Source organism: Schistocerca gregaria, chromosome 2 (assembly GCF_023897955.1).
Source record: "Schistocerca gregaria isolate iqSchGreg1 chromosome 2, iqSchGreg1.2, whole genome shotgun sequence".
NCBI lineage: Eukaryota > Metazoa > Arthropoda > Insecta > Orthoptera > Acrididae > Schistocerca > Schistocerca gregaria.
The window spans coordinates 777,094,316-777,107,043 of NC_064921.1; the positions used below are offsets into that span (position 1 = coordinate 777,094,316).

Sequence of the window (12,728 nt, forward strand, 5' to 3'; positions counted from 1 at the left end):
TTAACTGTCATGAAGACCTTTCTGTAAGAATTTGAATGAAATGTAGCCACGAATGGAAGTGAAACATGGGCAATAAACAGTTTAGACGAGAATAGAGTACAAGCTTTGTGAAATGTGGTGCTACAGAAAAATGCTGAAGATTTGATGGGTAGATCATGCAGATAATGAGGAGGTACTGAATAGAATTGGAGAGAAAAGAAATTTGTAACACACCCTGGCTAGAAGAAGGGATCAGTTGATAGGACACATTCTGGTACATCAAGGGATTTCAATTTAGTACTGGAGGTAAGTGTGGAGGATAAAAATCATAGAGAGAGACCAAGAGATGAATGCAGTAAGCAGATTCAGAGATGAAGAAGCTTGCACAGGGTAGAGTAGCATGGAGAATTGCATCAAACTGGTCGTTGGACTGAAGTCCACAATAACAACAACACACAAAGTAACTTTCATGACAGATATGCATTCAGAAATTATTTATATATGCCTCTCATACTGTTCTGTTTCACACAAGGAAATCTGCAAATATACTTTTTTATATGTTTTGGTAATAGGTATGTTGTTGGAATCTTAATGTCACTCATGAGAGGACCGCAAATAGAAGAGCCTGTTGTCGAGGTGAAAGAAGAAGAACGGATGGGTCCTTTACGTGTGTTACCAGCATTACCTGCGACACCAGATGAAGCAAATGCCCCACAGCAGATGCAGGCATTTGGTTTGGATATTACAAAAGAGGATAATGGGCAGTGAGTATCAAAATTTTCATTTTTGTGAGACATACTGAAGCTGGAGTGTCCACCTTTGGCACACTAGTGTTAAAGGGGACACAAAATCATTTAAGTTGCAAAATCTGTGCAATTCACACATTTATTTATAACTAAGTATATAAACTGACTCTCAGCATTTCCTTTGCCTTCAGACAAAATCATGTGCATCACATAATTTCTTTTCAAAAACTTAGGTTTAAACCTGACGTAAAATTTAAAGTTGATTTTTGTGTTGGTTTTGTCAAAACTTGTGGACGTGCCATGATATATTGTGTAATATCAAACTGTCAATTGTAAACATAATCTAAGCTTTTCAGAAACATGATGTATTGTGTAGTGTTATACTGTCCAGTCCTATTAATGGTACCACCTGTCAAAAACCTGAATAACTACCCTTTACAGTGCAGACTGCTCTAAGGCATAGAGAAAGAGAGTGAATGATGTTCTGGAAGTTACTGACAGGGATGCAGAGCCATGCTGACTCCATTGCTGTTGCCAGTTGTGCTAGGTTTCTTGGTTTAGGATGTGCGGCACATACAACCCAATTCAGGTGGTCCCATATATTCTCCAATAGGCTTAAGTCTTGAGCGTCTGATGGCCAGGGGAGCACAGTATACTCATCCTGGTGCTCTTTGAACCACGGACATACATTGCGACTGTGTGACCTGTTACTTTGTGCTACTGATAGATGCTATCATACTGAGGAAAAACAAACTGGATGTAGGGGTGAACATGGTCCCCAAGGATAGATGCTTACTTGTCTTGAACCATTGTGCCTTTCAGAACGATGAGATCATCCACCAGAATGCCATGGAAACATTCCCCAGAACATAACGTTGCCTCCTCCGGAATGGACCTTTCTGATGGCTGTTGCAGGGAAGTACACGCTAAAAGCCATCTGTACAATGGAGCATAAAATGTGGTGCATCTGAAGAGGCCACATGTCACCATTTAGTGGGCATCGAGTTGCAATATTGACATGAAAATTTCAGCCTTCATTGCCAATGAACAGCCGTCAGCTCAATGTATGAACCAGGTGCCTGCTATGGAGGCCCATACACAGCAATGACTGCTGTACGGTCGTTGAGGAGATTCAGTAGGTAGCCCCTTGGTTCAGCTGTTGGGTCAGCTGCTCAACAATTGCACGTCTAGTTGCCCATACACATCTTCACAGCCGCTGTTCACCCCTGTCACTTGTGGCCCGTGGTACACCACAGATGTCTCATTGTTGGTTTTGGATAGCACCATTTTACCATACACAATACTTTATCCACAGCAGCATGCAAGCAGTTTACAAACTTAGCCATTTTGGAAATGTTTATACTACTGACCGAAAAGCCAATGGTCATGCTCTTTTGGACATCAAATAAATTGTTCCGTTTCTGCATTATGACAACAGCTGGTTTATTTTCTGCTCTCCCTGACACACTTCATGTGCAGTGTGCAGTGTGCAGTGTGGTGCACATTATAACAAACACTGTTGTTTGGGTTCTGAGATCATACTTGGATCATTCCAATGACTAGCAGAGGAGGTTGAGGATACCAGTCTTGCTCACAGAGTTTCAACAGAGCTCGCAGTCTGCAACATTATCCCCAGAACAGAGCATGGTCCTCTGTTGCTGAGTTGAGTGAAAGGCTTGTACCAGAGACTCTGCAGGTTCTGTGAAAGGCTATAAGAGGGTTACACAGGGATTTTTTAGGTTAGGCAGCTCTCTGTCCAGTCTAGATAATGATAGCTGCAGGAAACCTACAAGTATCAGTGTAATATCAAAAGAAATTACTCCCACAGGTGAGAGTATTAAAATCCTAGTGGTTAACCGCTGAAGCACTTATAACAAAATGCCAGAGTTTGATCAAGCGAGAGGGAAACCAGGAATTTACTCATTAATGTGCCCCTTGAGCTGTCGTGCAGTGTCTTCCATGACCTGCATCATCTCTTCATGTAACCCCTAAATACCTTCAATTTTTGCAGCTTCATCCTCTGTTGTGGTATTTTGCAGTCTCTTTATTCAGTATTTGTTTCATCATGCATATCTTTTTAAAAGTTAACTGCTATTTTTGATATAGTGATGTTCTTTCACAAACTTATCTTTACATCTTCATCGGTACCCCACAAGCCAACTTACTGTGTGTGACAGAGGTTATTTTGTACCAATGTTACTTCCCCACTTTCTTGTTCAAGCTCCAGATGGCTTGTAGGAAGAACAATTGCCAGTAAACCTCTGTGTGGTCATGAATCTCTCTAATTTTATCTTTGTGATCTTTTCACAATATATTCACAGGGAAATGCAATTTATTTATTGACTCTTCTAGGAATGTAAGCTCTCATAACTTTAAAAGTAAACCACACCATGATGCAGGATGCCTCTCTTGCAGAGGTTGCCACTGGAGTTGGTTGATCATCTCCATTATGCTTTCATGGTTATGACATGACCCTAACAAAATGTGCTGCCCTTTTCTGGATTTTCTCTATTTTTTCTATTAATCCTCTCTGGTACAGATCTCATACTAATGAGCAATATTCAAGTAGTGGTCAATTGAGGGTTTTGTAAGCTACCTCATTTGTTGATGGGTTACTTTGCATGAGAATTCTTGCAATGAGTCTCAGCCTGGCATCTGCCTTTCCTGCAGTTAGTTTTATGTGGTCGTTCCACTTTACATTGCTTCATATGCATACTGTTAGATATTCTGTGGAGGTAACTACTTCCAGTGATTGTTCTGCAGTCATGTTATCATACAATAATGGGTCTTTCTGTCTATGTATATAAAATATGACATTTCTGTTTGGTGAGTGTCAGTTAGTATGCCTGCACAAAGTGTTGGTGCTCTGCAGGTCTTTCTGCATTTCGTTACAATTTTCTAGCATTGTGACTTCTCTGTATGTAACAGCAGCATCCACAAAAATCCTCATGGAACCTCCAATTGGTCCCTTATTCGTTAATAAATGTTGTGAAAAGTAATGTACCTATAACAGTCCCTTGGAGTACACCCAAAGTTACTGTTATGTCTGAAGATGTCTCTCCATTGAGAATGACATGCTGTGTTGTAATTGCTAGAAAATCTTCAGTCCAACCACACATTTGGTCTGATATTTTGTGTGCTCTCGTCAGAAATGCTGGCAGAAATGCAGAGTACAGTACACTAGTTTATAGTTGTTTGTAAGCTTCCATTTTGATACTTTCTAAGGCAAGTCTGACATCTTGTTGGAGTGTATTCATTGCGAAAGGTCATAATGTCTATATCCTTGACCAATACAGAAACAGTATCTGGTTAGTGTCACGGAGATGTGATAGCGATGCCATGCAATATTGTTACTTTCTATGGGTATACACATAGTAAGTTCATTCATAGAACAGTAAACGCTACTCTAGCAAACAGTTCCATTGCTTTATTGATAAGACTGAAAAAATAAACACTGATTAAAAATGATTTGTGTCAAAGCACATTATTCTGCTTGAAAATGAAGTGGGTTTTTATCAACCAGTTCACTGGCAGTGGCATAATGGTCTTCATAACTGGGCACTATTCTTTGCCGTTTACTGTTAAATGAATGAACTCACCCTGGGGTATACCCACAGGAAGAAACAATACAGCAGGGCATCACTGTGATACCCCCTGTAACTGACCAGATACTGTTTCTGCATTTGTCAGGGAGGAAGTTTCAGTTTATGCTACAAAAAATTTCTTGCCAGAGAAAGCTACATGTAGGCAAAACCTTATTTCACTGATCGTTTTACTTGTTACGGTACTTGAGAACCTCCTCTTTTTTTCTTTCTTCTGCTGTTAAACCTGTGAACAAATTGTGATATTAATAACACAGTGGAAGGTTCAATTTTTGCTTCACTTAGGAAATTCAAAACTGTTCAGGTGTCAATATGAGTGCACATCAGGACTCCAAATTGTCTCAGAATAACTGACATTTACATTGGCCTTAAAAATTTAACAGAACTTTTGTGTGTAGCTCAGATTTTGTGTATTATTGAATTGTTTCATTGGTACATGTTTTGGAGATTTTGGAGTACCTTTTTGTTGTGGGTCACATTACTGTGGGGTCATTCTCCGCAGGAATTTACCTTTCAGGACTTACCCCACTTTACCTCCTCCCCCCCTCTCCAACTAAACAGCATTTCAGTACATAATTGTATTGAAAAAATGAAACATGCAAAAGAGGCTAAAAATTCATCAGAAAAAAATATCCATTTATGGGAATAAAATAAAAGCCTATCATTTTGTAACACAAAATCTGTAGATGTCTGTAGAAGCAAGAGCACGAGAAAATTATTTCTCTTTTAATCTTGTACTTCAAATCATAAGTAAATCAGAGGTAATTATGTGGGATTTCATTATTCAACAACTGTGGGACAAAATTAAGTATTTGTAAGTCAGTTATTTTTCTGGTGACAAATATTATGTTCCTCTTTTATCATTATGTTTGTATGTGCATTGTGTTTTTGCTGTAACTAAGAGTATCAGTTTCTTAACCATAATGAAAATGTTACTGCATTAGTGAAAGCCACGTCTCTGTTAGGTATCACATGGTTCCACATGAAAGTGCTCCACCATCTCCACAGTCAAGCGTTGAAGAAGGCGGAGACACAACTCCTGAGGAGGGGGCAGAAGAACATGCCAAGCAAGAAGCTGCTGAAGGGGAATCACCTATGAGCCTTGTGGACTTACTTGGGTAAGTGCTCTTCTGTAATAATTGTTATTTTTTAAATATAAATTTCTCAGGTTGTGCAGGACCATTTTAATCTAAGCTACTTGTCCATAGAATGATTCAGTGCACATGTCATTCACAAAATACCAATTAAAAGCAAATATTATAGTGTCCCTTACACACAATTATTACAAATAATGTGAAAGGCTTGAACTACTATGAGAAAATTTGTGCAGAATTCGAGGATTTTGCTGCAAGGAAGCCTCCCAACTTGAATGTATACGGTTTACTGCTTGCATTATCCATTTCCATATGAATCATATTATCCATTTCCATATGAATCAAATGGAAAATAGGACCTCCAAAATAGCAAACATCCAAGTGCAAATCATTCTTCGTCCAGTGTTCACTGAGTTTATGCTGCAGTTCCTTTTAAATAAATCCATGTTACTAACTGCATATCCATGAGGAAGACTGCATACTGCAGTGATAGTTCTCAAAAACCTAGGCCTATAGTTTTCAATCATTTTGAGTTCATGGCTCCTCTGACCAACAATCTTGTTCCCATGGCTCCCCTGTGGGATACTTTGTAAAAAGTGAAATAATTAATTTAAAAAGTTATGAATAAAATGCTACTCACGCCAGTGAGACACTTGAACTTATTTCTTGTTACAGAACTTGTCAAATCTTGGCACCAAATGAGGTACAGCTACCCACATTTCCTTCTCCACCCAAATACTTGATCCGTATGCAGACAGCTGAGGGCCTATATATAAGGGTAAAAGGATGTTCGTGCAAAATGACAGACCAATATGCTTAACATCAGTTTGCTACAAAATTCTTGAGCATATTCTAAGCTCAAATATAATAAAGTTTCTGGAGACAGAAAAGGTTCTGTCCACAGACCAGCAAGGATTTAGACAGCATCACTTGTGTCAAACTCACCTTGACCTTTTCTCTCATGATGTCCTGCAAACCACGGCTGAAAGGCAACAGGCAGGATCCAAATTTCTAGATTTCTGGAAAGCATTTGACACAGTGCCCCACTGCAGAATCTTCGGACGTTAAACTCAAATTTTTTTCCTCATGTCCAGGCTTTTAACAAAGGTCCAGGAATATGGACTAGGTTCCCTCAAAGTGGCTCAAAAATGTTGTAGGTAAGTAATCTACATGAACATACATACTGTACAAGCCACCATATGTTGCATTGTGGAGGGTCACCTATACCAACTTCTACTCTTTTCCTTTCCCATTCCACTTGCAAATAGAGCAAGCGAAAAATGATTGTCCAGATGAGCCCTAATTTTTTGTATCTCATCTTTGTGGTCCTTATGCGAAATTATGTTGGTGGCAGTACAATTGTTCTGCAGTCAGCTTGAAACGCTGTTTCTCTATGTTTTCTCAATAGTGATCCTCGAAAAGAACATCGCCTTCCCTCCAGGGATTCTCGTTTGATTTCCTGAAGCATCTCTGTAACATTTGCGTGTTGTTTGTTCCATCAGTAACAGATCTAGCAGCCTACATCTGAGTTGCTTTGCTGTCTTCCTTTAATCCAGACACTCTAAAAGTACTCAAGAATAGGTCACACTAGCATCCTATGTGTGGTCTCCTTTGCAGATGAACCACACTTCCCAAAATTCCCCCAGGAAGCCAACGTCAGCCATTCTCCTTCCATACCGCAATCCTCACATGTTCATTCCATTTCATATCATTTTACAATGCTGTTCTGAGATATTTAAATAACATGACTGTGTCAAGCAGGATACTACTAATGCTGTGCCTCAATATTAGGGGTTTGTTTTTCCCACTCATCTGAGTGAACTCACATTTTTCTACATTTAGAGCTAGCTGCCATTCATCACACCAAGTAGAAATTCTGTCTAAGTCTTCTTGCATCCTCCTACAGTCACTCAACTTTGACACCTTCCCATACATCATAGCATCATGAGCAAACAACTGCAGATTGCAGCACATACTGTCTGCCAGGTCAGTTATAGCAGTCCTATCACACATTTCTGGGGCACTCCTGAGGAGAGGATACCCTGTCTCTGTTGAACAATCCCTAGGTTCTGTTACTTAAGAAGTAAACACAGACTTAGGCAGAATTTCTTTTTAGAGTGGTGAATAGCAACTTCTTCTAAATGTAGAAAAATGAGAGTTAATCCAGATGAGTTGGCAAAACAATCCTGTAATGTTGCAATTCAGTATTTCTGTTCTGTTTGACACAGACACATTGTTTAAATATGTAAGTATATTGTTGCAAAGTGATATGAAATGGAACAACAGTAAGGGAGGCTAATGATCGATTTCAGTTTATTGGGAGAATTCTAGGAAAATGGAGCATTCATGGAACAATATTGAGAAAATTTAGTTAACTGGCATTTGCAAGCGACTGTAGCATGATTCTACAGCCACCAATGTATGCATGCTTTGAGACCACAAAGACAAGAACGAGAAATTAGGGCTAGTACAGAGGGATATAGATAGTCCTTTTTTCCTTGCTCCCTTTACAACTGAAACACAGAAGGTAACAATGATTAGTGATACAATGTACTTTCCACCAAGCATCACATGGTGGATTATGGAGTATATTGTAGATGCAGATGTAGATGGGGCCCAGGATATGGAACCATTCCCAGCAACTAGGCCCCTCCTAGCCTCTGTTGTACCTGGTTCACATCACAAATAAGTTTTATTACTTGTTTTGGACCCAGAAAACTTTAGCTTGGTGTGATGAATTGCCCCAGAAATAGTCTCATATGATATTATGGAATGAGAATAAGCATAGTATGCTAGCTTTTTTATTTTTATGTCACCTATGTCTGACAACATTTGCATTGGAAATAGAGATTAGATGTTGTTTTGATGTTTCAGCAGTTTGGGGGTATGCTCCTCCCAGATGAATTTATTATTAAACTGAAATCCCAAGATCTTAACACTATAAACTTCCTCTACTTGTTTTTCATCATATTTTAGGCATATACTGGTAGGAAACCTCTTATAAGTCCTAAACTATATGTACTATGTTTTTTTTTTTATTTGATGTCAAAGAATTGGCTAGAAATCATGTATTAATGGCCTTGCAAATTTCACTAACCAATCTTTTTAAGATTGTACTTGATTTAACAACAATATTATGGAAAGGATAGATTGCTACTCAGCATATAGTGTAAATGTTGAGACTTGGGCAGACATACTTTCAAGACTGCTATACGTTTTATCTTTCAGCCAAGAGACCTTCTTCTAAAGTAGAAAACACACACAAATCATACAAGCACAACTTGCATGCCCATGACCATTGTCTCTGGTCTCTGTGGCCAGTCTCCTAAAATATATAGCAGTCTTTTCAATGAGTCTGTCTCTATGATTCAGTGTCTCTTCAGTATAGTGAGTAGCGATCTATCCTTTTCATAATATTGTTGTTATTCCTTCATCTTGGATTTTCCATCATTTGATTATACTTGATTTGCTGTTTATTTTAATGTCTGAATCATCTGCAAGCAAAACAAACTTGGTATCTTTTAATGTTATAGATAAAAGTAAAGACCCTAAGATGGAACCTTGTGAATGCCATATGTAGTTATTTTTCAGTTGAATGATGCCTTATAACTTCATACGTGTCTCTTAGCTAATGACACCCTCTCTTTCTATCATAGATATATGGGCAGCATTTCCTGTTGTATGACAATATTCTAATTTACTAAAAATGATATTATGATTTACACAATCAGATACCTTTGACAATCACAAAATATGCCAGTAGCATGTAATTTACTGTCTACTGAATTAAACACATTCTCATTTTATGTCAAGATAGTCTTCTCAATATCAGAAGCTTTTAGAAATCTGAACTGTGACTTTGACAATATATTATTTGTTGTCAGGTGGTTAAGAGGTTGATCATATATTACCTTTTCTAGAATTTTCGAGATTGCTCGCAAAAGTGAAATTGGATGGAAAGTTGATGGTATTTCTTTATCTTCTTTCTTAAATAAAGGCTTAATTTCAGCATATTTCAAACATTCAGGAAATGTCTCACCAGTAAATGACTGGTTACACTGGTAACTTAATTTATCCAAAAAAAATAATAAATTTTTGAAAATGTAATGTAACTGGATGGATAAAAAAATCTACTCGGCAAGCAGCAGCAGGAGAACAGACATAAAAAAGTTATTATCCATACAAGCTTACAGAGCCAGTGGCTCCTTCTTCTGGCAGAAGGGTTGAAGGGGAAGGAAAAGGAATGGCGAGGTTTAGGAAAATGGGTAGAATTGAGAAAAGTCACACAGAACCCCAGGTCAGGGGAGACTTAGCTGATGGGATGAGTCTCAAGTCTTTATTTCTCATCCCATATGGTAAGTCTCCCCTGACCAGTGTTCTGGGTGAGTTTTCTGAACTCTACCCTTTTCCTAAACCTCACCAGCCCTATCCCTTCACCCCTCTTCCTCCCCCATCAACCCTTCTGCCAGAAGAAGGAGCTACTGGCTCCGAAATCTTGCATACATAATAACTTTTTTATGTGTGTTCTCCAAATGAATTAATCTGCACTACAATATAAAGGAATGTCATCACTTATGATTGTAACAAAAATCTCAAAAAGTACTTAATCTGTTTACTTCAGATTTTTACATGATACTCTAATACCAATTTATATGGACAAAGACTGTATTTTTTAATTATATAATATATTAATATATATGTAATATGTGAAGGGAAAATATTGTTGCCAGAAACCTTACTTCAAATTTTTATGTGATGCAGTGATAAACATTCAGCCTAACAAAGGCTATATATTTCTTTTAAATAATGATGTTCTGCTTTGCCATTAAAACTGACTGTGAGGAAGAAAGTGCTGTGCTGTGCTGTGACAATGTAAGGTTTCAATTTGTTTCTCACAGTCAGTTTCAGCTACAATATGAAGGCATGTATGCCATTAGGCAAACTGTTTCTCCCATATACATTCTTTGTCGTTATATATAATTTCAAACAAAAATTGTATATGTGATGATATGCTATTTTGTTTTCTTTCCCACTGTAAATTTTATAGAAAACAGGAAAGTTATATTTATGGTTTATCAGCTTATGATTAGAATACTATTACAGATTCTGAATCATGTGGAACTTTGTAATCCTACTCATTTTCAAGTTAAAACTGTGTGAAACACTGCTACTTAAGCTGATATCCTCAGATATCCAGCAGCTGCAGAGGCTTTCCCTATAACCCATACACCAGTGAAGCAAACCAATTAACTCATTCATTCTAAGCTACTTGAACCCCCAATCAAGGTTTCATTTGCAATAACAATAAGGCTCAAGCTCAGAAAGATGGAAGAAGGGGACAGAGGGATGAGGGGGAGGAAACAGACACAGAGAGAGGGAGGAGGAGATGAACAGTGAAGGAGGGAGAGGAGATGGACAAAGAGAGGAGGGGAGGAAATGGGGAGGCAGCAGGAAACAGAAGGAGTTTATGATATATATCTAATTTTCATAAATATTTAGCAATTGCGAAACATTGCAGGGTTTGTTAGTATGTTACTAAATGCAGAAGCACACTCTTTAATTAACTTTGTTGATATTGTGTCAGAACCACTAGAATTTTTTTTAAAGGTTTTGTGGTGGACATTACTTCTACTGGTGTAGTGAGGGCCATATTCATATTACTGAGTTGTTTGTATTGACTGGTCTGACACATTCTATGACAGTATCTACTGAACCTGACAACTTATCATCTTTTATCAGTAACAGTTATGAAATGCCTGTTAAAAAGTTTTGCAACACTGCACATCGGTTACCAATGTATCATTTTCTCTTAATTCTATCTGCTCCTCTTCATTTTTGCTTCTACCGGTCTCCTCCCTAACTGTATCCTATATTGTCTTTATTTTGCTGTCGGATGTGATTATCTTTTCTTGCAGTGCCTTTGCTTGTATGTCCATATCACTGTCATTAATATTTTGCTAAGTGTTGCATTTTTTATTCATGCTATGAGCACTGTATACATCGATCAAGTTCATGTCTTTGAGGAGTGTCCTAAAATAATCAGTTTTTGGCTTACTGCCTACCCCCTTGAATTCAGATTTTGTAGCTTTTATTTCCTGTTCAGTATTAGCATTTAACAAAAGGAAATGCGTGTCATGGCCAGAGAGGCCACAGACTATTGGTTTCTACAAAGGTAATATCAATGGCTGTTAGTGAACAATTAGCTGCACCAGTTGGAAAGTTTATGGCAGGAATCAAATTTAATCATAGCAACTAGCAAATTCTTACCTGAACAGCTTTTAAAAAAAAATCTGCATTGAAATCACCAGCTGCCACTTTCTCTTTGTTTTCTGCTTAATGTCTTATGTTCAATAATTGACAAAAAAACCAGCTTATTACATGTTTTTCAGCATACTAAACGAGGTTATATCATATTGTTGTGCTTCTTATCTTCTGCATTGTCAACTACTTCATTCTCGTGGTGGTTATATCAAACTTTTGGAAGGTAATGTGTTGCTTTTTGTGTTCAACAGTGGTGATGCAGCACGCAAAGCTGCAGCTGCAACTGCTGAGGCAGCAGTACAGCAGCAGGCTGCAATGGCAGCTGTTGAAGCGGAATCCAAGCAGGAGGTTGTGGTTGAACCATCAGCAATGTCCCAGGTCAGTCACTCTTCTTAAAAACTGAATAAATAATGTGTGTCAGAGATGGAGAAGTTCAGTTGTGCTGAGAAAGATAGTAATACCTTTGCCCAATATTGCTGCTCTGAGGAATAAATACATAATGTGAAAAATAAAGCACCATTCAATGTGAAAAGCAGCAGAGTATTTGGTACTGCATATGCACTATTTAAAGCATTGGCTTGTGTTTCTTGAAGGTATATGTATTATTTGAAAATTAATATGCTCTTCATTTATTTTGTGGGATAAATAAGGCCACCAGCCACATTAAATTAATATGTTGAGGGGTTCCACTATGTGAATGTTAACAGTACAGTCAAAATCACACCACTATCACCAATAATAAGAATAAATCCATATTCAAACTGTATCCCCTTGAAGTGGTGACAAAATTATTTGATAGAAATGTTCATTTGTGAGTGAGGGGGCTGAAAAAAAATTTATCACGTAATCCAATTGTTGAGTTGCCTTAATCTCTCAAGAAATCAGAACCATTAGCTGTGTTCTAGGTCAAGCACTCCTCTTAAAGGAAAGCCGGGAGTTAGATATGTGTGGCTGTTTTAAAGGAAGTAGTTGATTTCAAAATTTAATTCCTCAGAAGCTGAAGAACATAAAATGACAAATCCACCATTAGCTGAAACAGAAAAATT

The 12,728-nt window shown here is 37.9% G+C and overlaps 1 protein-coding gene across 9 annotated transcripts in view; it reads left to right on the top strand.

Annotated features, from left to right (window-relative positions):
• LOC126335019 (ryanodine receptor) overlaps positions 1–12,728 on the top strand; it is a 691,249-nt gene that overhangs the window by 635,711 nt on the left and 42,810 nt on the right. For all 9 annotated transcript variants that reach the window (XM_049997852.1, XM_049997851.1, XM_049997850.1 and 6 more), the window contains 3 exons: positions 552–743; positions 5,293–5,445; positions 11,934–12,060. In XM_049997852.1, coding sequence (XP_049853809.1) covers positions 552–743; positions 5,293–5,445; positions 11,934–12,060 — 472 coding nt within the window. The remainder of the gene's footprint in view (positions 1–551; positions 744–5,292; positions 5,446–11,933; positions 12,061–12,728) is intronic.